This window comes from Hemiscyllium ocellatum, chromosome 6, assembly GCF_020745735.1.
Source record: "Hemiscyllium ocellatum isolate sHemOce1 chromosome 6, sHemOce1.pat.X.cur, whole genome shotgun sequence".
NCBI classification, from domain to species: Eukaryota; Metazoa; Chordata; class Chondrichthyes; order Orectolobiformes; family Hemiscylliidae; genus Hemiscyllium; species Hemiscyllium ocellatum.
The window spans coordinates 88,182,329-88,205,940 of NC_083406.1; the positions used below are offsets into that span (position 1 = coordinate 88,182,329).

Sequence of the window (23,612 nt, forward strand, 5' to 3'; positions counted from 1 at the left end):
TAACTTGCACCGTTCCTCCTTTCTTACCTGGCACCTTACCAATATGGCACCTTACTTAACTAGCAGCCTACCCCCTTATACATCTGGCACTTTACCCTCCTGACTAACTTTACACCTACTTTATGTAACTAACGTTGCACAGGAGCTGATAAAGTGGCCTAATTTCAAAATGGTATAGCTGATTGCTCTAAAACAGAGTGCATGGTTTGGTTTCCCCCAACTATTCTATACTACAAGGGATCTCCATCGGAATGGAAGTAAAGCTCCACGTTTCTGCAAGATCTCTGATCAGAATTTCCTATCAAACATGAGGAGCTCTTTCATCGTGTAATAAAAGAGTCTATGGCAGTATGTGAGAGATTGCTACTCCTTAGAAAATCCAGCCCATCACTAGGTCAAGTATCTTACACTTCTATAAATATAAATGCACTTGCATTCACATAATGTCTGTTCAAATGTCTTTGTCACTGTTTAAGTAACTCTGGTCTCCAGCATCTGCAGTCCTCACTTTCTACCACTGTTTAAGATATGACCACATAAGAGTTAAGCAGTTTCCTCAAACATCCCAAGGGGTAAATGGTACCATAATCATCAAGCATTGTGCATCTCTCACAAGTAAAAACTTCCAGACTGCAGACAGCCTCATACATGAACTGTGACGTTAATGGTGGTGGCCAAGGCAATGCATCCTAGTGTGGCAAAACTCAGACTAACTGCAATATGCAGGGACTGTACTAAAGCCTGGCTGCTTGCTTTGTCTTCCCAAGAGCTGTGGAAACTGATAGCTAGTTCTGTAAATGCATGGTCACATCATTCTCTTCTACCACCTCAAGGGATCTTCTTTCTCAAAATTGTGTGGCAGCTGCTGAAGACATTGAAATTGGACTAATGACATTGAAATTGCTCTTTCTCCAGATGTTATTTTTGCATTTGAAGCAACACCACAAGGACTCCAGTCACAGTGATGTCCATGTCAAATGAATGAGCTGATAATCCGTGGAGAATGTCAGAAAGAGAACATCATTTCACTAACGGCTCTCCTTCACAATGAAGCTATATAATATCCCAATACAGTGTGACATGGATGATTCACACAAAGGTCATGCCTCAATATGGAGCTCTGAGAGCTCATCCTGGACTGATATTTCCATATCGCCAAGTGATGTACTTGTAATCCCCAACAGGTTGCACTTAACCTACAGGACCAACCATGGCCCAATCCCAGACTTTGCTATGATCAAGCCTCTGAATGACCATAGAGTAAAACGTGAGGTCTGCAGATGCTGGAGATCAGAGCTGAAAATGTGTTGCTGATGAAGGGCTCGGGCCCGAAACGTCGAATTTCCTGTTCCTTGGATGCTGCCTAACCTGCTGTGCTTTAACCAGCAACACATTTTCAGCTCTGAATGACCATGGCCAGCACCCTAGCCTGGAAATGGAGAGGCCTTTTAACTGTCTGTGACTAAACATAATCCCGCTTGACCCCACTCAGGATTGATCACCTTTGACCTTTTTTAATTCATTCAGGGGAATGTGATATTCACTGGCTGGGCTCACATTTATTGCTCACTCCTAATTGCCGTCAAGAAATTGGTGGTGAGCTGCCTTCTGGAACTGTGTCAGAAGTCAGACTTCGCCTGATGAAGGAGCAGTGCTACGAAAGCTTGTGATTTTAAATAAATCTGTTGGACTACAACTTGATGTCATGTGACATCTGACTTTGTCCACCTCAGTCCAACACCAGCAGCTCCACTGCTTCAACTGTTGCAGTCTATTTGCTGTAGATAGACTCTCAAATCTGTGAGGGAGGAAGTTCCAGGATTTTCACAAGGCAACAGTGAAATACAATACAATATATTTCCAAGTCAGGATAATGAGTGGCTTGGAGGAGAGATGTGTGGGTAGTTTTGTTACCATGTATCTGCTTCCTTTTTCTTCTAAATAGTAGTGGTCGTGGGTTTAGAAGATACTGTCTAAGGAGCCTAGGTGAATTTCAGCAATTAATTTTCTAGATGATATACATTGCTTGTCTGAGCGTTGATGGTACAGGGAGTGATATGGTCAATCAAAGGAGTTATTTTGTCCTGGATGGTGTCAAGCTTCTTGGAGCTGCACTCATCCAGGCACATGGGGAGTATTCCATTATAGTTGGCATTGAAATTCATATCCCATCTTACTCATTTGTGTGAGAGGAAGAGCAGATTTTTGACTTGATTGTCACATCCTGTTAGTGACAAACACCACTCTTGATACCACTGCATAGCAGCATTGAGAGACAACTGGCTTCACTGTTGGTTAAACTTTGGAAATGCCTCCTAGGGTAGATTGGGAATTTTGCAGGACCAAGAATGGTCACCTTGGGCAATTGATGATGTGCACTACCTTAAACAGTCGCTTGCTTAATCACTGACACAAATAGTGGCAGCAGTGTGTACCATGTACAAATGCACTCCTGCAACTTGTCAAGCCTCTTTTGATAGTACCTTTCAAACCCAGGAGCTCTACCACCGAGAAGGACAGCAGACACATGGGTGTACTACCACCTGTAAGTTCCTTTCGAAATGACACATCCTTCGTAACAGTGTTGTACTAACACTAGCTGGAGGGTTTGAGCTACAGGGAGAGGCTGAATAGGCTGGGGCTGTTTTCCCTGGAGTGTCGGAGGCTGATGGGTAACCTTATGGACGTTTATAAAATCATAAGGGGCATGGATAGGGTGAATAGTCAAGGATTTTTCCCTAGACTAGGGGAGTTCAAAACTAGAGGGCACAGATTTAAAGTGAGAAGGGCAAGACTTAAAAGGGACCTAAGGAGGATCTTTTTCACACAGAGGGTGACGTGTGTATAACATGACCTGCCAGAGGGACTGGTGGAGGCTGGTACAATAACAACATTTAAAAGGCATCTGAATGAATATATGACTAGGAAGGATTGAGAGGGATATGGCCCAATTGCTGGCAAATGGGACTTGATTAATTTAGACTATCTGGTTGGCATGGATGAGTAGGACTGAAGGGTCTGTTTCCATGCTGTACTTTTCTATGACTCTATGACACCACCATGTAAAATTAGGGATGGTCAATGCATTTTGATATTGTCAGTCATGCTCACATTCCATGAAAGAATTTGAATAAATTGTTAGTGATGATTTTCTTCAAAAGAAAGATGTTGAAATCAGTGACTTGATGGCTACATTTTGAAGGCATCTTGAGACCGCACAAAAAGGATTCACCTGTACAAGAGGCTCCAGAACATTGGATGAACAATAAAGAAAAAAAAAGAGTTCTCCACATATTCTGATCACTCTTGTTTTAGCCATCAAAATTCACAATTAATTGATCATTTAGCTCTTGGGATATGACTGTATAAAAAAATCTCTGTTTCATGGGGTAATTACATTTCAAAGTATTTTAACATTTCAAAAATTTAATACACTTTACGTGCTTACAAAATTGCCCAAGTGAATGGCATAAAATGCTGTTCAAACACATGCGTTTCTCTCAGATATCAATCAGCAATTTATTGCTGATGTCTAGGCAAACAATGTTGGTTGTTTATCACTCCATTTCAACCAGTAGCTTTCTATGATTTGTCCTTGTATTTAAAGCATACCTTTCCTCCTATTCATTGTGGCCTTTGAGGAAACTGCAATTTTTTAACCTCCTTCCTTCCCGTTATCTTAAGTGCCATTTGACATAGTTGAGGTGAATTTGTATATCATCTGGACTCTCCAACTGATATGATAAATTGAGTAATACTACTAGTGCAGTTAGTGTTGAATAAGGGTTTTTTTAAAAAAATGTCCAAATGTTCACATATGAAATTCAATTTGGAATCTATTGGTCAGCAAACTCTTTGCAGGCATTGACTTTTCTTTCAATTTGAGCCACTTGCTCTTACTAGTTAACACTTCGGGGCAAGAATGGAGGTGGGCAGGAGATGAAGAAAACAATATTGGCCTGAATGCTCATTTCCTATCACCTGCCTCTTGCCCTGGGACCAAAGGGAATCCATGAGAAGCCACTTGATCTGATAAAAGATGCTGGTCATGGATTCCAATTTGCAAATTACAATTCTTGAAGGATAAGCCTGCAGGCAGAAAGTGTAGTGGGTTTCACCTCCACTGCTGCACTCCCTCAGGTACAGGCATCACCAATAGTTGCCAGTATGTCTTCAATTTCCATCAGCGTGAGCTGCTTCAGCTCTTCGTTCCATCAGGAGTTCCAAAGCCTAGCCTGGCTAGGTATTGCTTTGCAGTACATTCCTGAAGAGGCCTCACACATGGTAAAACTGGTCTACTGCTCTCTACATGGCTCTTCAGAGAGCTGTGGATGTTGAGGACGACTAGGCCCTGGAAAGATGCAGCTCATCAGAGCAAGAGATGGAGCAGGATGTGGAAGACGAGACAAAGGTGATGCACTGCATTCTCATCACCATCCCAAAATGGATATCTATCTCATTTTGGTCAATCTTCTCATCCACTGTGACCTTGGTGAAGTTTATAACTTCCTACTCCCTGTAGAGCACAGGGGATATGGTAGTGCAATGGCAATGTTACCGGACTAATAATCCAGCATTCTGCACTAGGAACAAGGGTTCAAACTTGGCCATCCCACTCCAGCCCTGTGACCACTGGCCATCCTGCTCAGTTCAGGCCTACCAACTGCTGGCCTTCCCACTTGGCCCTGGTTTGCTGACTGTCTGACTCCACACCAGCTTGCCAACCACTAGCTGTTAGATAGGCAAGAACATGGCAGATGGAATGTAATGTGATAAAATGTGAAGTCATCCACTTTAATAGAAGGAACAGATGGGCAGAATATTTCTTAAATGGTAAGAGTTTGGAAAGTGCAGATGTACAAAGGGATCTAGATGTCCTTGTCAATGAACCAATGAAGGTGGGTGCAGCAAGGTATGAGGAAGGTTAATGGAATGTTAGCCTTTATCACAAGTAAATTTGAGTACAGGAGTAAGGAAGTGTTGTTTCAATTGTATAGGAGCTGAGTTGGGCCACATCTATGTACAGTTTTAGACTCCTTATCTCAGGAAGGATATTGTTGCACTTTTAGGGAAACAAAGGTTCACCACATCGTTTTCCAAGATGGCGGAACTGTCCAATGAAGAGAGTTTGGGCAAACCAGGCCTGTATTCTCTCAAGGTTTGAAGAATCAGAGGTCATCTCAATGAAGCCTACAAAATCCTTAACGGGATAAAGTTAAAAATCACACAACACCGGGTTATAGTCCAACAGGTTTAATTGGAAGCACACTAGCTGTGCTTCCAATTAAACCTGTTGGACTATAACCTGGTGTGATTTTTAACTTTGTACACCCCAGTCCAACACTGGCATCTCCAAATCATGACATGGTAAATGCAGGAAAGACATTTCTCCTTGTTAGAGAGGTAAAAACTAGGGGCCCAATTTCTAAATTACAGGGATGCCACTTAAGACCAAGATAAAGAGAAATTCTTTCACTCAGAGGGTTGCAAATCTTTGGAATGTTCTACGCTGTGAAAACTGAAACTTGAGTATTTTTAAAGTGAAGATTGAAAGATTTCTGGTTACCTGTGGTGTAAAGGGCTATGGGGATGCAGTTGGTTAAAGGCATTGTAGTGTTTGATCAGCCTTGATCATATTAAATGACAGAGCAGGTTTAACTGGCTGAATGGCCTCCTGTACTTCTGTTCCTAAAAAGAAAGGTATGGAACCTCTCTTCTAGTATTTGTCCTCTCTTGGCCATTATGTTCATTTTTCTCCTGTAGGATAAAGGAGTCTGCATGAACAACACTGTTGGCCTCAATAGAAACTACTCTATTTGTCTGAAGCTGAATGTCTTAGTGCTAGCAAATTTTAAACAGCATTATGCCGTGAACTTCACTGAGGAGTCAGTACACATCCTGTGTATACACTCCTCCCATGTTGAGGAGCAACACGTGCTCAGGTTTCTCAGCTAGAGTGTCTACTGGGGTTACAAAAAGTTTCTGGAAACTTGTCCTGTGGGTTTGGCATTGCACTCACCTTGCCAGGTCATGTAAAATTATTGAATTTCTTCCAATACTGGATCCCATTCCTGCTCATCACACCTCTTTTGCTCACAGTATCAGCGACCTTTAGCCAGGACAGCTTGCTTTATAAGCGTGGTATTTTCCTGCTTCAGTGAAGACCTCCAGGCCACCATTTGCAAAATAGTGGGGGCGGAGGGGGTGCGGGGGGTGGGGAGGGGGTTTCCCTGCCCTGCCCTGCCCCAAGTTCTAAGCCTCTGCTTCTTCTGAGACATCTAGCTGGTAATGGCAGCTGCATTTCTTCAACCCATGATAGTCTGATTCTATAAAAATCAGTGGCTGATTCTCTCTGGGGGCAGGGAGGGTGAGGGTACAGTCAGGACCTGAAAGACCCGATGTCCATGTTCCATCCCCAGAAGGATAGTTCTGCCCTTTTTTTCAACAGAAAATATCCATGTGCCAAGTTCTCCCGAGCATTGCATGTCAGGTTTCGAGGACAGCATTCCTTATTTTTAAAGAGATTTTGGTAGCTGTAGCAATCTTGATTTCATATTCACAATTGACATTTGCACTTGTGCTTCCTACTGGGAGCAGTTTCAAGATTTGACTAGGTCATCCATGAGAGGAAAGGAAAAAGTGATGGGGTGGAGTTCCTTCCGACATCACTTTTTCATGCCTGTTGGGCAGTTGATCAAGGAGTAGTGATGATCAGACTAGTGGCTGCAACTACTCAGGTATTCTGATCATATGCATGAAGGAAATTCATTGGGTAAGGGAAAACAAATTGAAAAAAACATTAACAAGATCTTATTAGATTTAAATTAATAATTTTTTTTTCCACTGTGGATTGAGCTCAAATGTTTTTCCTTAATGTAGTTAATAGGGGTTTTATCACTTTTTTTAAAACCAAACCAGGGGACACTGGCCTGTATAGAAATTCCATTAAAGTCGTTGTCTTCTGTTCAGTAAAAATTGAACTTTGAGCCTCTGAATTGTTTGTATTTAGAGGAACTAACTCATTTTTAAATTAAAAATATTTTAATTACAGTTTAATTTTCAGATTGATATTGTATTGCAAGTCCATGATTTATCAAATACAATTACCACATTTAGCCAATACAAAAACCTGATTCATTTTAAAAATGAGAGATTATTCTAGTATATAAATTGGGAATTACTGCATAACCTTTGTCCAACCCATGGTGAATCAATGACTTAAATGGAATGGAAATTAATAGAGAATGTACATTAGGCAAATATTTCAGTCCATTCGGTTCTGACCAACTATCACAGTTTACAATCATTCCCAAGAGATTCAAGAGGGTATTAATGGCACACGTCCATTCCAGCCTCCCAAATTGTCTTGATACACTACAATTCACCGACAGTCACAACAAATTCATGACAGACAACATCTTCCTGGTCCCACACACATTCATGAAACATCTGGATAACAAAGACACCTACGTCAGACTTCTACTTATTGACCTTAGCTTTATCTCCAATGCCATAATTCCAATAAAACTCATTTCCAAACTCTGAGATTGAGGACTCTGCTCTCACCTCTACAACTGGATCTTTGACTTTGACCTTCAGGCTGCAATCAGTAAGGATAAGTGACAACACCTACTCGACAGTAATCCTCAACAGCAGTGCCCCACAAGTCCCTTACTCTACTCCTTGTAAACTCACAACTGTGTGGCCAAATTCAGTTCTAACCCTATTTATAAATTTGCTGATGACACCACCATAATGGATCTCAAACAATGACAAGACAGAGCATAGAAAAGATAGACAGCTTAGTGGCATGGTGTAAAGACAACAACCTCTCCCTCAATATCAACAAAAGGAAGAAGCTAGTCATTGACTTCAGGAAGCTGAGTGGAGGATACACCCCTGAATGTATCAATGGTGACGATGTGGAGATGGTTGAAAGCTTCAAGTTCCTAGGAATAAATGTTATCAATGATCTGTCCTGGCCTAACTACATCAAGGGTACAGTCAAGAAAACACACCAATGCTTCTACTTCCTCAGAAGGCTAAGGAAATTCAGCATGCAAACAATGACTATTACCATTTTTTATAGTTGCACCATAGAAAGCATCCTATCTTGATTCATCATGGCTTGGTATGGCAACTGCTCTGCCCAAGGCTGCTAGGGATCGCAGAGAGTTGTGAATGCAGCCCAGTCCATCATGAAAACCAACCTTTCTTCCACTGATGCCGCCTACATTTTGCATTGCTGGGAAAGCAGCCAATGCAATTAAAGACCACTCCCACCCCAGTTATACTCTCTTCCACGCTCTTCCATTGGGCAGAAGATACAAAAGTTTGAAAACACATACCAAGAGATTTAAGAACAGCTTATTCCCCACTGTTAATAGACTTATGAACAGATCTCTCATATATTAGAGTTGACCTTTCTCTGCACCTTCCCTGTAGCTGAAATTTTATATTCTACATTCTGTTCCATTACTCTAATGTACTGATGTGAGGTATAATTTGCCTGGTTTCACTATATCTCAGTACATGTGACAATAATAAATCAAATCCATTGTAGTCTTTGCCAACAACCACCATCTATCAATTCAAACTTACTCCAACTCAAATATTCTTACCTGCATTATACACAAATCTACTTTCCCATTAAGAGTGAAGTAAAATGTCACCAAACCCATAAGATCTACCTTCCCAAGATCCATCCATGATCTCAACAACCCCTTCAATTTTATAGCCCATTAAACTGCCTTAATTTTCTGACTTTAATGACCTTCCTGTTTGTGTATCCACTTTCCTTGCCCTCAAACCTCCCAGTTTATATCTACTGTCATGATTTATTTCTTGGTTTTCCTCCCTAAATTCCTTAATTTCTTTCTCCACACTTAAACATGCTTTTAAACAACATGCCTTTGCTCACTATTTTAGCTCACCTCCCCTTGTGTTTTTCCTCTTGCTATTTTAGATTTTCCTTTCACACACACCCTCATCCAGCCACCCTTTAAATGTCATGCGATGTTTTATCTTTGAAGTTAACATACAAATACAACTTGCCATTCTTTTTCAAATATGCAATTTAATTCTGGCTTCCATCTCTTACCTGTAATAAAAAAGTTAATACTTCTTTCATCTTTTCCTACTTTGTTTTCAGCTAAGCAGTGATAAATTCCAGAAATATTAGCTTCAGCCACCACCAGAATGCTAACAGTCTGAAAAAGAGGAAAAACACAATAATGTACATCCTATGCATCTATTCAAATGGAAAATTTCCTTTTGTAATGGTATGACAGGTACAATTATTCAATGGTCCCAGTTATTCATTGGCATAATAATATAATTGTTACATTTCAACTCTTTGAAAATACTTTATTCCAAAACAATGGTATTGGTAGAATAACAGGAAAGCTCTTCCTGTGGAACCATTTACGTCTTTATTGTATTATTCCTGCCTTTGAATGTGCAGGCAGATGTGCAGGCTGGTTTTGTAGTTCAGTTCCAGCCAGGTAGTGCTTTATTTATATTGATTTTGAGTCTTTCTCCTCAGAAGAGAATGCTGCTTACTTGAGATGTGGATCCAGGCAGGAATGACTCCACTCCAAACCTTGTTACCAACTCTGGTTAGGTTGAAGAGAGTTTAAGACTATACGTCCCCGCAGTTTGAAACACAGATGATGTGAGACAATCTCATCCAAAGGGTTTCAGGCTGCTATCCTCTGAAATTATGCTTCATGCAGTTCTATAATTATACTGAACCCCTGACACTCCTGCTTATATCTGTCAGCCGTGGCACCCTGATTGGACCAGATTAACATGTCCCAATCAGGGAAGTCATATTCTATGACGTTCATGTGACTGACTTTGTTACATAGAACATTACAGCGCAGTACAGGCCCTTTGGCTCTCAATGTTACATGACCTGTGAAACCAATCTGAAACCCATCTAACTAACAGAATTACATTTTCATCTTTATGTCTTTTCCAATGACCATTTAAATGCCCTTAAAGTTGGCAAGTCTACAGACAGGGCTGAAAATGTGTTGCTGGTTAAAGCGCACCAGGTCAGGCAGCATCCAAGGAACAGGAAATTCGACATTTCGGGCATAAGCCCTTCATCAGGAATGGATGCTGCCTGACCTGCTGCGCTTTAACCAGCAACACATTTTCAGCTCTGATCTCCAGCATCTGCAGACCTCACTTTTTACTCAAGTCTACAGGCAGGGCTTTCCATGCCCCTACTACTTCTGAGTAAAGAAATTACCTCTGATATTTGTCCTATATCTATCACCCCTCAATTTAAAGCTATGTCCCTCATGCTAGCCATCACCATCCGAGGAAAAAGGCTCTCACTGTCCACTCTGTCTAACCCTCTGATTATCCAAGATGGACGATGGGAAAAATTTATAGCTGTAACAGCTGCTCCTTTTTGAGGTATTTTATGTGTTGGAGGTGATTTCCTCTAATTCCAGGAGTAGCAATTACTGTTTTATATGCTGTTGCAATTGTTTTGGAACATTGGAGAAAAAAAAGTCAAAACAGCAGCACTTTTAAAGGGAGAAAGACAGACAAAGACAGCGAGCACATCGTCTGTTAATGGAGACAGAGATGAAACCTACACTGCTAAGTGATACAGCAGCGGATCTTCACAGTTACAATCTTTGCTGTTTGAATTCATGTATCGCTGGACACTGGAGTGTGTCTAGGAAAACTTAATAAACAGTGAAATTTACAACTGATCTTGGAGGAACCTGTCTGGGAGAGGTCACAGCATAGAAATGGATAAGTGAATAGTTTTAAGTGTAGCCCTACTGTAAATGTACAATAGTGAGTAGAGTTGTTTCTTTCTTGATTATATGTTTTTATGGGATCTGTCTCTTGCTTAAAATTCAAAAATATAAGCCGTAAGTATTAGATTAACCTGCAGCAGTGCTTTGTAGAGCAATAAGACAGTGGAAGGAGCAAAATGGCCTTTATAAGAGTGATATGCTCTTCTTGTCGAATGCTGCTGTTTCGAGCGAGTTTGCAGGCTACTGAGGATTATATCTGCAATAAATGTCATTGGTTGCGAATCCTGTTGGATCGATTGGAGCAACCGTTAGAGGCAATGAGGAATTTATAAGAGCTAGAGGGTGTGATGAATGGCAATTATAGGAAGGGAGAAACAGTCAGTTAGATGGGCTAACTCCAAGTTAGGAGAGATAGGCAGGTAGTATTGGAGTTTTCTGTGGCTATCCCCATTTCAAACAAGTATGATGTTTTGGAAAATGTAGGGGGTGATGAATTATCAGGGGAACGTAGGATGAACAGCCAGGTTTCTGGTATCAAGACAGGCTCTAATGTAATGAGGGGTACATTGAGTTTGAAGCAATCGACTGTGTTAGGGGAGTCTCTAGTCAAAAGCACAGACAGACATTTCTGCGGTTAGTAGGGTAAAATCAAAATGGTGAGTTGCCTCCCTGGTGCTAGGATCAAGGATATCTCAAAGAGGGTGCAGAATGTTTTCAAGGGGGAGATGGACCAACAGGAGGTCATTGTACACATTGGTAAGAAAGACATAGGAAGAGAAAATGCTTAGATTCTAAAGGGAGAATATAGAAAGTTAGGCAGGAATTTAAAAAGGAGGTCCTCAAGAGTAGTAATTTCTGGATTATTCCTGGTGCTACAAGCTTGTGAGGGTAGGAATAGGAGGATTGAACAGATGAATGCATGGCTGAGGAGCTGGTGTATGGGAGAAGGATTCACCTTTTTGGTTCATTGGAATCCCTTCTGGGTAGGAGTGACCTGTACAAGAAGGATGGATTGCACCTTAATTGGAAGGGAACTAATATACTGGCAGGAAGATTTGCTAGAGCTGCTCAGGAGGATTTAAGCTAGTAAGAAAGGCATGTGGCACCCAGGGAGATACTGAGGAAAAAGATCAATCTGAGATTGGTACAGTTGAGAAAAGAAGTGAGTCAAACATCAGGGCAGGCAGGAACAAAGCAGAGATCAAGGTAGGACTGATAAATAAACTGCATTTATTTCAATGCAAGAGACCTAACAGGAAAAATAGATGATTTCAGGGCATGATTAGGAATATGGGACCGGGATATCATAGCAATTACAGAGACATGGCTCAGGGATGGACAGGACTGGCAGCTTAATATTCAGGAATACGAATATTATAGGAAGGGTAGAAAGGGAGGCAAGAGAGGAGGGGGAGTGGTGTCTTTAATAAGGGATAGCATTACAGCTGTACTGAGGGAGGATATTCTCAGAAATATATCCAGGAAGATTATTTGGGTGGAACTGAGAAATAGGAAAGGGATGATAACCTGATTGGGATTGTATTATAGACCCCCTAATAGTTAGCAGAAAACTGAGAAACAAATTTGTAAGGAAATTCCAGTTATCTAGAAGAATAATAGGGTGGTTATGGTAGGGGATTTTAACTTTCCAAACATAGACTGGTACTGCCATAGTGTTAAGGGTTTAGATGGAAAGGAATTTGTTTAGAGTGTACAAGAAAATTTTCTGAGTCAGTATGTGAATGTACCAACTGGAGAAGGTGCAAAACTTGACCTAGTCTTGGGAAATAAGGCAGGGCAGGTGACTGAGGTGTCAGTGGGGGAATACTTTGGGGCCAGTGACCATAATTCTATTAGTTTTAAAGTAATGATGGAGAAGGATAGACCAGATCTAACAGTTGAAGTTCTAAATTGGAGGAAGGCTAATTCCTGATGAAGGGCTTATGCTCGAAACGTCGAATTCTCTATTCCTGAGATGCTGCCTAACCTGCTGTGCTTTGACCAGCAACACATTTGCAGGAAGGCTAATTTTGACAGTATTAGGCAAGAACTTTCAAAAGCTGATTGGGGGCAGATGTTCGCAGGTAAAGGGACAGCTGGAAAATGGGAAGCCTTCAGAAATGAGTGTCCATGGACAGTATATTCCTGTGACGGTGAAATGAAAGGCTGGTAGGTGTAGGGAATGCGATATTGGCAGTAGAGATCACATCATTCCTTAGAAGGGTATAAAAGCAGTAGGAGTATACTTAAGATGAAAATCAGGGGGCAAAAAGGGAACATGAGATAAGTTTGGCAAATAGGGTTAAGGAGAATCCAAATGGTTTTTACAAATATATTTTATAAATTAAGGATAAAAGGGTAAGTGGAGAGTGAATACACCCCCTCAAATATCAGCAAGGCGGCAGAAGATGGGGGAGATACTAAATGAGTATTTTACATCAGTGTTTACTGTGGAAAAGGACATGGAAGATACAGAATGTAGGGAAATAGATGGTGACATCTTAAAAAATGACCATATTAAAGGGGAGGAAGTGCTGGATGTCTTGAAACACATAAATGTGGATAAATCCCCAGACCTGATCAGGTGTACCCTAGAATTCTTTGGAAAGCTATGGAAGTGATTGCTTGGTCCCTTGCTGGGATAGTCACAGATGAGGTGCCGGAAGACTGGAGATTGGCTAATGTGGTGCCACTATTTAAGAAAGGTGGTAAAGACAAGCCAGGGAACTATAGACTGGTGAGCTTGATGTCGATGGCGGACAAGTTGTTGGAGGGAATCCTGTGGGACAGGAGGTACGTGTATTTGGAAAGGCAAGGATTGATCAGGGAGAGTCAATATGACTTTGTGTGGGGGAAGTCATGTCTCACAAACTTGATTGAGTTTTTTGAAAGAAGTAACAAAAAGAATTGATGAAGTCAGAGCAGTGGGCATGATCTATATGGACTTCAGTAAGGCGTTTGACAAGGTTCCCCATGGGAGACTAGATAGCAAGGTTAGATCTCAGGGAGAACTTGCCATTTGGATGCAGAACTGGCTTGAAGGTAGAAGACAGAGAGTGGTGGTGGAGGGTTGTTTTTCAGACTGGAGGCCTGTGACCAGTGGAGTGCCACAAGGATCGGTGCTGTCTCCACTACTTTTGTCATTTATATATGGTTTGGATATGAACATAGGAGGTGTAGTTAGCAAGTTTGCAGATGACACCAAAATTGGAGGTGTAGTGGACAGGGAAGAAGGTTATTTCAGAACACAACAGGATCTTGATCAGATGGGCCAATGGCTGAGATGTGCCAGATGGAGTTTAATTTAGATAAATGTGAAGTGCTGCATTTTGTGAAAGTAAATCTTAGCAGGTCATGTACACTTAATGATAAGGTCCTAGGGAGAGTTGCTGAACAAAGAGACCTTGGAGTGCAGGTCCATAGCTCCTTAAAGTAGAGTCGCAGTTAGATAGGATACTGAAGGCAGCATTTGGTTTACTTTCCTTGCCTAGTCAGAGCATTGAGTATTGGAGTTGGGAGGTCATGTTGCAACTGTACAGGATGTTGGTTAGGCCACTTTTGGAATATTCCGTACAATTCTGGTCTCCTTCCTACCGGAAATCTGTTGTGAAACTTGAAAGGCTTACAAGGATGTTGCCAGTGTTGGAGGATTTGAGCTATATGGAGAGGCTGAATAGGCTGGGGTTGTTTTCCGTGGAGCGTTGGAGGCTGAGGGGTGACCTTATAGAGATTTATAAAATGAGGGGCATGGATAGGATAAATAGACAAAGTCTTTTCCCTGGGGTGGGGGAGTCCAGAACTAGAGGATATAGATTTAGGGTGAGAGGGGAAAGATATAAAAGGGACCTAAGGGGCAACCTTTTCACGCAGAGGGTGGTACATGTATGGAATGAGCTGCCAGAGGAAGTGGTAGAAGCTGGTACAACTATAACATTTAAAAGGCATTTAGATGTGTATATGAATACGAAGGGTTTGGAGGGATATGGGCTGGGTGTTGGCAAATGGGACTCGATTGGGTTGGGATATCTGATCGGCATGGACGGGTTGGACTAAAAGGTCTGTTTCCATGCTGTACGTTTCTATGACTCTAAGTCACCTTTCAACCTTCTTCTCTTTAATGAAAACAGCCTCAAGTCCCTCAGCCTTTCCTCATAAGACCATCCCTTCATACCAGGCAACACCCTAGAAAATGTCCTCTGAACCCTTTCCAAAGCTTCCACATCCTTCCTATAATGCGGTGACCAGAACTGTACGCAATACTCCAAGTGCAGCTGCATCAGAGTTTTGTACAGTTGCAACAAGGCCTCATGGCTCCGAAACTCAATCCCTCTACTCATAAAAGCAAACATACCGTATGCCTTCTAAACAAACCTATCAACCTGAGTGGCAATTTTCAGGGATCTATGTACATGGACACAGAAATCTCTCTGTTCATCTACATTACCACAAATCCTACCAGCACTCTGCATTCCTGTTACTCCTTCCAAAGTGAATCATCTCACACTTTTCCACATTAAACTCCATTTGCCACCTCTCAGCCAGCTCTGCAGCTAATCTATGGCCCTCTATAACCTATAACATTCTTCGGCACTATCCACAACTCTACCAACCTTAGTGTCATTCACAAATTTATTAACCCATCCTTCTCTGCTCTCAACCATGTCATTTCTAAAAATGACAAACAGCAGTGGCCCTAAAACAGATCCTTGCAGTACACCACTAACAAGTGAACTCCAGGATGAATATTTCCCATCAACCATTCAGTTAATCAATTTCTTATCCAAAACGCTAAATCACCCTCAATCCCATGCCTCCGTATTTTGTGCAAGATGGGAAAACCTTATCAAACACCTTACTGAAATCCAGATACATCACATTGACTACTTTACTCTCATCCACCTGTTTGGTCACCTTCTCAAAGAATTCAATAAGGTTTGTGAGGCACAACCTACCCTTCACAAAACCGTGTTGACTATTCCTAATCAACTTATTTCTTTCTAGATGATTATAAATCCTATCTCTTATAACCTCTTCCAACCCTTCACCCACAACCGAAGTAAGGCTCACTGGTCTATATTTATCACAGTTGTCCCTACTCCCCTTCTTGAGCAAGGGAACAACATTTGCTATCCTCCAGTTTTCTGGCACTATTCCTATCGACAATGACAAAATAAAGATCAAAGACAAAGTCTCTGCTATCTCCTCCCTAGCTTCCCAAACAATCCTAGGATAAATCCCATCCAGCCCAAAGGACTTATCTATTTTCACACTTCCCAGAATTGCTATTGCCTCCTCCTCCTAAATCCCATGCAGTCTGGTCGCCTGTATTCTCCTTGATCACATCGTCAGTTTTCAGTGTGAATACTGATGAAAAATATTCATTTAGTGCCTCTTCTATCTGACTCCACATACAACTTCCCACTACTATCCTTGATTGGCTCAAATCTTACTCTAGTCATTCTTTTATTCCTGATATACCTATAGAAAGCATTAGGGTTAGTCCTTGATCCTATCTGCCAATGACATCTCATGTCTCCTCCTGGCTCTTCTGAGCTCTCTCTTTATGTCTTTTCTGGCTAACTTGTAACTCTCAAGTGCCCTGACTGAGCCTTCAAGTCTCTTCCTTCCATAATCCTTCTTCTTCCTTTTGACAAGAGCTCCAACTTCTTTAGTAAACCACAGCTCCCTCGCTCGACAATTTCCTCCCTGCCAGACAGGTACCTACTTATCAAGGACATGCAATAGCTGTTCCTTGAATAAACTCCACATTTCAATTGTGCCCATCCCCTGCAGTTTCCTTCCCCGTCCTATGCATTCTAAATCTTGCCTAATCACACCGTAATTGCCTTTCCTCCCATCATAACTCTTGCCCTGCGGTATATAGGAAAAAGTGGGTACTGTAGATGCTGGAGATTAGAGTCAAGATTAGAGTGGTGCTGGAAAAACACAGCAGGTCAGGCAGCATCCGAGGTGCAGGAAAGTCAACGTTTCGGGCAGAAGCCCTTCATCAGAATCCTGGAGGGCTTTTGCCTGAAATGTCAATTCCCCTGTGGTATATACCTATCCTTTTCCATTGCTCAAGTAAACATAATCGAATTGTGGTCACTAACACCAAAGTGCTCACCTACCTCTAAATCTAACACCTGGCCGGGTTCATTACCTAGTACCAAATCCAATGTGGCCTTTCCCCTTGTTGGCCTGTCGACATATTGTACACATTGGACAAAATCTGACCCGTCTGAAGTACTTGAACTTGTTCCCAGTCAATATTTGAAAAGGTAAAGTTCCCCATAACAACTGCTCTGTCACTCTCGCTCCTATCAAGAATCATCTTTGCAAGCCTTTCTTTTTCATTTCTGGAACTATTCAGAGGCCTATAGAAAACTTCCAACAAGAGTTTTGCATACTCACTACAATAGAATACAAAGTAATGACAAGTTGAATGTTTAGTCTGTAAAAAAACTGATGCTTTAGGGAATACTGTGGTTACTTTATTGGAAACTTGTTTTCATCAATGTCCCTCTTTTTTTTACCATCAACCCCCATAGGAATTAACCAAAAAAAATTGCCGGATTGGCCAAAAATAAATAAAATGAAATGAAAAGAAACCAGCATCTGAAAAATGTTGCTCATAAACTCAGACATTCACTTGAGAATAAATAAAAGTATTTTTAAAGCTCTTAATGTCTTAAAGACTTTGGTTGCAACATTTCAGTACGTGGACCGTTGCTCAATCAGTGCTGAAACTATTTCACAATCAATCACTAAAAGACAGTTCTGATGAAGCTGTCTGGATAACATTTGTTTGAACCCCCCACCCACAAGCTGTCTGTCCAAGACCGATTGAAATTCATCTAATGGATGGTAGATAGATTTTAGTGACCAGCCGCGCTAGACCTTGAACCTGAAAGCATTTAATTATAATTTACAATGACAATGGACTGGCTGTTTTGGTAACTGAATGATCCACAACATTAAAATGCTTTAATCATATATTCTGGATCTCTAGCAGAATGGCATGACCTTTGGGGTGTGGGATATGGAAACCTTATCTCTCAGGAAAACAGTGATAGAACTTTTTAAATAAAGTTTAATAATTTAAGGGCACTATCTTTGCCATCCTACAATTACTTTGTTCAACTCTAATTTATAAAGTGGTTTATACGGAAATGTTGCTAAAACATTACAGTCATCATTCAGTTTTAATGAGAATGAATTTTTGCTTATTTCCTGTACTTCCCTTCAACCCCGATATGTACAATCTTTAATTAATAGGGGGATCATACTAAGGAGAACATTAATTACATTACCATTATTATGTTATCTATTTTGATGCATCCTTTGACCTACAATTCCTTGATTTCAGGGACTCAGCTTCATACAGCATTTTACAATGGGTGATAACAAATTGTTTGTGATTTTGAGTAAGACTGAACCATCTAATTCTTGCATATAAAAAGTAAAGTTTAATTTCATACTGTAACATAAACGCTGTTAGAACAATATATAGCTTACTGCAATAATGATGCATTACAGAGATAACTAAAGTCAACTTGATCTCCAATTTCCAATGTGAAACCCAGAAGAATTTTTTTAAAAAATGCTATGTTACTGTCAACAAGGTTTTATTTCTTCAAAGGATTTCTGCTTTTAAAAAAATCACAAATTTCTAAGAAAATTAAATGTTTAAACATTCTATAGAAAGATTATTTAAGATTCTTAGAAAGTCATGTTATTTATTTGATACCCCTCTAATATAACTCCATCAATAATTTAGAAAATAAAATAAGTTATTTATCTCAATGAGCATTATGTCTGGGACTCAAGCGATGAAATAAGAAAATAAAGGCACCATTTGATTAATTGAGTAGTCAGACGTCATGGCTCCAAGTTTCATTAAATACGTAAGCATATTATCGAGACTGAGTTTTCTGTACATTAATCAGAGGGTGATGCATTCTCAAAGGTATTGCCTTTTTTTATTCACTCATGGAGTGTGGGCATTGCCAGCATTTATAGCCCATTCCTAGCTGCTCTTGAGAAGATGGCAGTGAGCTGCCTTCTTGAGCTGCTGCAGTTCATTGCTGCAGGTAGACCTACATCGCTGGAATTCCAGGATTTTAAACCAGTGACAATGAAGGAACAGTGATATGTTTCCAATTTAGGATGGTAAGTGGCTTGGAGGGGAATTTGCAGGTGGTGGTGTTCCCTTGTATCTGTTGCGCTTGTCCTTCGAGATGGAATTGGTCATGTGCTTGGAAGTTGCTTTCAAAGGATCTTTGGTGAATTTCTGCAGTGCATCCTGTAAATAGTACACACTGCTGTTGCTGTGTCAGTGGTGGAGAGATTAGATGCTTGCAGATGTGGTGCCAATCAAGCGAGCTGCTTTGTCCTGGATGGTGTCAAGTTTCTTCTATATTGTTAGAACTGGAGTCATCAAGGAAAATGGGGAGTCTTCAATCACATTTAACTTGTTGCAAGTTATCTCTTATTGTAGATGGTCATAGTCTGGCATTTGTGTGGTGCAAATGTTACTTGCCACTTGTCAGTCCAAACCTGGATATTGTCCGGATCTTGTTGCATTTGAACATGGACTGTTTCAGTATGTGCAGATTTGCAAATGGTGCTGAACATTGGGCGATCTTCGGCAAACATTCCCGGTTCTGGCTTTATAATGGAGGGAAGGTCATTGATGAAGCAACTGTAAATGGTTGGGCCTAGGACAGTACTCTGAGGAATGTCTGCAGAGATAACCTGGAGCTGAGATGACTATCATCCAAAAACCACAACCACCTTCCTATGTGTCAGGTATGACTGCCACAAGTGGAGAGTTTGCCTCCTTTTATATATTGATTCTAGTTTATTTTAGGGATTCTTATGTATTTAGCTTAGTGGGATTGCTGTACATTACATTAGAGAATATCCTCAATGTAAATGTGGAGATAAAGCTAATATTAACTCTAAAAAGGATCATTTCAGACTTGAAATATTAACTCTGTTCCCTCTCTATCGATGCTGCCTGAATTGCTGAGTTTCTACAATATGCTCTTTTTTTTCAGATTGGAAGCATTAGCAGTATTTTCCTTTATCTTGCGGTCCTGTTTGAAGTGTTGTCATTATTGTAATATCAGGATCTGTGCTCAGCATAATCCCATAAACAACTATACCCAGATAATCTGCATTGGCGATGTTACTCGAGGAATGGGTGTTGTTCAGGTCACTGGAGGAGCACTCCCCTGATCATTTTGAAAGAGTTCATGGAATCACTTGTGGGAACCAGAGACACCAGATAGAATCTTAGTTTAATGTTCCATAATCTTAGTTTAACGTTTCATACGAAAGAAGATCTCTCTAACAGTGCAGCATTCCTTCATTTACTACACTTTCGTGTTAACGTGATTGTTGTGTTCAAATCTCTGGTGTAGTTATAAAACCCTGTAGAAGTATTTTTTTGATTATCTTGCTTCTTTCTACTAACACAAAGTAATTTTTATGATTTGCACAACCACCTGATTAAGGAGTGGCGCTCCTAAAGCTAATGCTTCCAATTAAACCTGTTGGACTATAACCTGGGTGTTGGGTGATTTTTAACAAAGTAATTTTTGTAATTATGTTTAAGTACAGTTATAATGAAAAAGGAAATTAATTACAGCTTGCATAGTCAGTGAGAATTTGGGACATACCTTCAAAAGAAGACGGTAATTCCTCAACCAAGAACTGAACCAATCTATAAAAAGGTATATTAAATAAATCAAGGCCAAGAGAGTCCCCTGGATTAGTTTGGATTGTGTGAGAATTTTTTCGTTATTTTTCTCTCTGAATTGGTTTGATTTAGTCTCTCCAATGAGCATAGCTACTCACTAAATGTAGGGTAGCGTATAAAAAAGCCAAAGGCATAATGTAACAAGCCCAATGGACCAGGAGAGCTTATTGGCGTGTCATCTTGGCATCCAACACAAAGCTTTTGTCATAAGACAATAAGATATAGGAGCAGAAATAGGCAATTTGGCTCATCAATTCAACTTTCAATTAGATCATTGTTAATCTGATAAACTCAACTCCACTTTCTTGCCTTCTCCCTATAATGCTTGATTCCCTTACAAATTAGAAACCTATTTATCTCAGCCTTGAGAATGTTCAATGATCCAGCTCTGATAGCGCTCTGCGGTAAAGAATTTCATAGATTCTTCAACATCTGAAAGAAGTGGTTCCTCCTCATCTTGGTCTTAAATTTGTGACTCCTTACTCTGACATTATGTCCTGTCATCCTAGACTCTTCCACATGGAGAAGCAACCTTTCTTCATCTACCCTGTCAAGTCTTCTTCTTGTATGTTTTAATAAGGTCTCCTCTCTTTCACCTGAGCTCCAATGAGGACAAGCCCAACTTACTAAACCTCTCCTCATAAAAAAAGTCTCTCGAAATCTGGGATCAACATAGTGAACCTTCCCTGGACTGCCTTCAATGCCAATATATCTTTCCTTAGATAAGGGGACCAAAACTGTATGCAGTATTCCAGCTGTGGTCTGAGCTGTTCCTTGTATAGTTTTAGCAAGACCGCTCCAGTTTTATTCCCTTTGAAATAAAAGGCAACATTCCGTTTGCTTTCCCTATTACCTGTTAAACTTGGATGCTAGCTTTTTGTGATTCATACCAATCCCACTCTGATGCAGCTTTCTGCGGTCATTTATTCTTCCTGTCAAAGTTCATAACTTCACGTTTTCTAATAGTATATTCCATTGTCAAGACTTTGCCACATAACTAGTCAAAACATCTTTTTGTATATCTTCGAGGAGAAAGTGAGGACTGCAGATGCTGGAGATCAGAGCTGAAAATGTGTTGCAGGAAAAGCACAGCAGGTCAGGCAGCATCCAAGGAGCAGGAGAATTGACGTTTCGGGCATGAGCCCTTCTTCAGGAATGAGGAGAGTGTGCCAAGCAAGCTAAGATAAAAGGTCGGAAGGAGGGTCTTGGGGGAGGGGCATTGGAAATACGATAGGTGGAAGGAAGTTAAGTTAAGGGTGATCGGCCGGAGTGGAAGTGGGGCAGAGAGGTCAGGAAGAACATTGCAGGTTAGGAAGGCGGTGCTGAGTCCAAATGGACCCCACCACCCGAGATGTATTTCCCTCCCCTCCCCTATCAGTATTCCGAAAAGACCACTCTCTCCATGACTCCCTCGTCAGGTCCGCAGCCCCCACCAACCCAACCTCCACTCCCAGCACATTCCCCTGCAACCGCAAGAAATGTAAAACTTGCGCCCACACCTCCCCCCTTACTTCCCTCCAAGGCCCCAAGGGATCCTTCCATATCCGCCACAAATTCACCTGCACCTCCACACACATCATTTACTGCATCCGCTGCACCCGATGTGGCCTCCTCTATATTGGGGAGACAGGCTGCCTACTTGCGGAACGTTTCAGAGAACACCTCTGGGACACCCGGACCAACCAACCCAACCACCCCGTGGCTCAACTCCCCCTCCCACTCCACCAAGGACATGCAGGTCCTTGTACTCCTCCATCGCCAGACCATAGCAACACGACGGCTGGAGGAAGAGCGCCTCATCTTCCGCATAGGAACCTTCCAACCACAAGGGATGAACTCAGATTTCTCCAGTTTCCTCATTTCCCCTCCCCCCACCTTGTCTCAGTCAAATCCTTTGAACTCAGCACCGCCGTCCTAACCTGCAATCTTCTTCCTGACCTCTCCGTGCCCACCCCACTCCGGCCTATCACCCTCACCTTGACCTCCTTCCACCTAACGCATTTCCAACGCCCCTACCCCAAGCCCTCCTCCCTACCTTTTATCTTAGCCTGCTTGGCACACTCTCCTCATTACTGAAGAAGGGCTCATGCCCGAAACGTCGATTCTCCTGCTCTTTGAATGCTGCCTGACCTGCTGCACTTTTCCAGCAACACATTTTCAGCCCTCTCTGTATATTCCTTGTATCATCCTCACTTCTTGCCATTCCACCTATTATTGTGTCATTTGCAAATATGGTGATGATACATGCATTTCCATCATCTAAGTCATCAATACATATTTAAATAATTGTAGCTCCACCACTCTGGCACTCTACTAGTTACAGGTTGCATCCTGAAAATGCCCACTTTATCCAAACTCTCTGCCTGCTGTTAGTTAGCCTTTCATCTATTCATGCTAATACACTAACGTCAACATCATGGATTCTAAAGAACCTGTCATAGCAGACTCCAAATGTTAACTCTATTTCTCTCCCCACTGTGCTGCTAGGCTTGCTGACTTTCTTCAGCTTTCTCGATGTTTGTTTCAGATTTCCAGAATCTGCATTTGAAGTAGCTTTATGTGTGTGACCTTATCAAATGCCTTTTGCAAATTCAAATATACCACATCTGCTGGTTCCCCTTTATGTACCCTTCTTGTCACCTCCTCAAAGAACTGTCTTACATTTGCCAGAATGGTATCCCCTTCATGAAGCTATGCTGATTCTACTTGATTATATTCAGTGTTTCTAAATACTCCACCTTTACATTCCTTATAATAGGCTAATGTTTTCTGAATGACAAATCTGAAGATAACTGACCCTTAGTTAACTGTTTGTTTTTGTATCCTTCCTTTTTTAAATAAGGATGTTACATTAGCAACTTTCCATTCCTCTGGGCCCTTTTAGAATCTCAGCATTTTCAAAAGATTACTACCAATGTGCCCATGTCTGTAGCTACTTCCTTTAAAATTCAAGAATGCAACCCTTTAGGTCCAGGGAAATTATCAAATTTTAGTTCCATTAGTTTCCTAAGCATGTTTCTTCTAGTGATAGTTGTGTTTATTTCCACTTTCCTGCATTTGTAAGC

General features: G+C 41.1%; 1 protein-coding gene across 1 annotated transcript in view; it reads right to left on the reverse strand.

The window, feature by feature from the left end:
• Positions 1 to 23,612, reverse strand: part of flt1 (fms related receptor tyrosine kinase 1) — a 202,745-nt gene that overhangs the window by 84,902 nt on the left and 94,231 nt on the right. Inside the window, exon 12 of the mRNA XM_060826118.1 lies at positions 9,101 to 9,209. Within this exon, the coding sequence (XP_060682101.1) occupies positions 9,101 to 9,209 (109 nt within the window). The remainder of the gene's footprint in view (positions 1 to 9,100; positions 9,210 to 23,612) is intronic.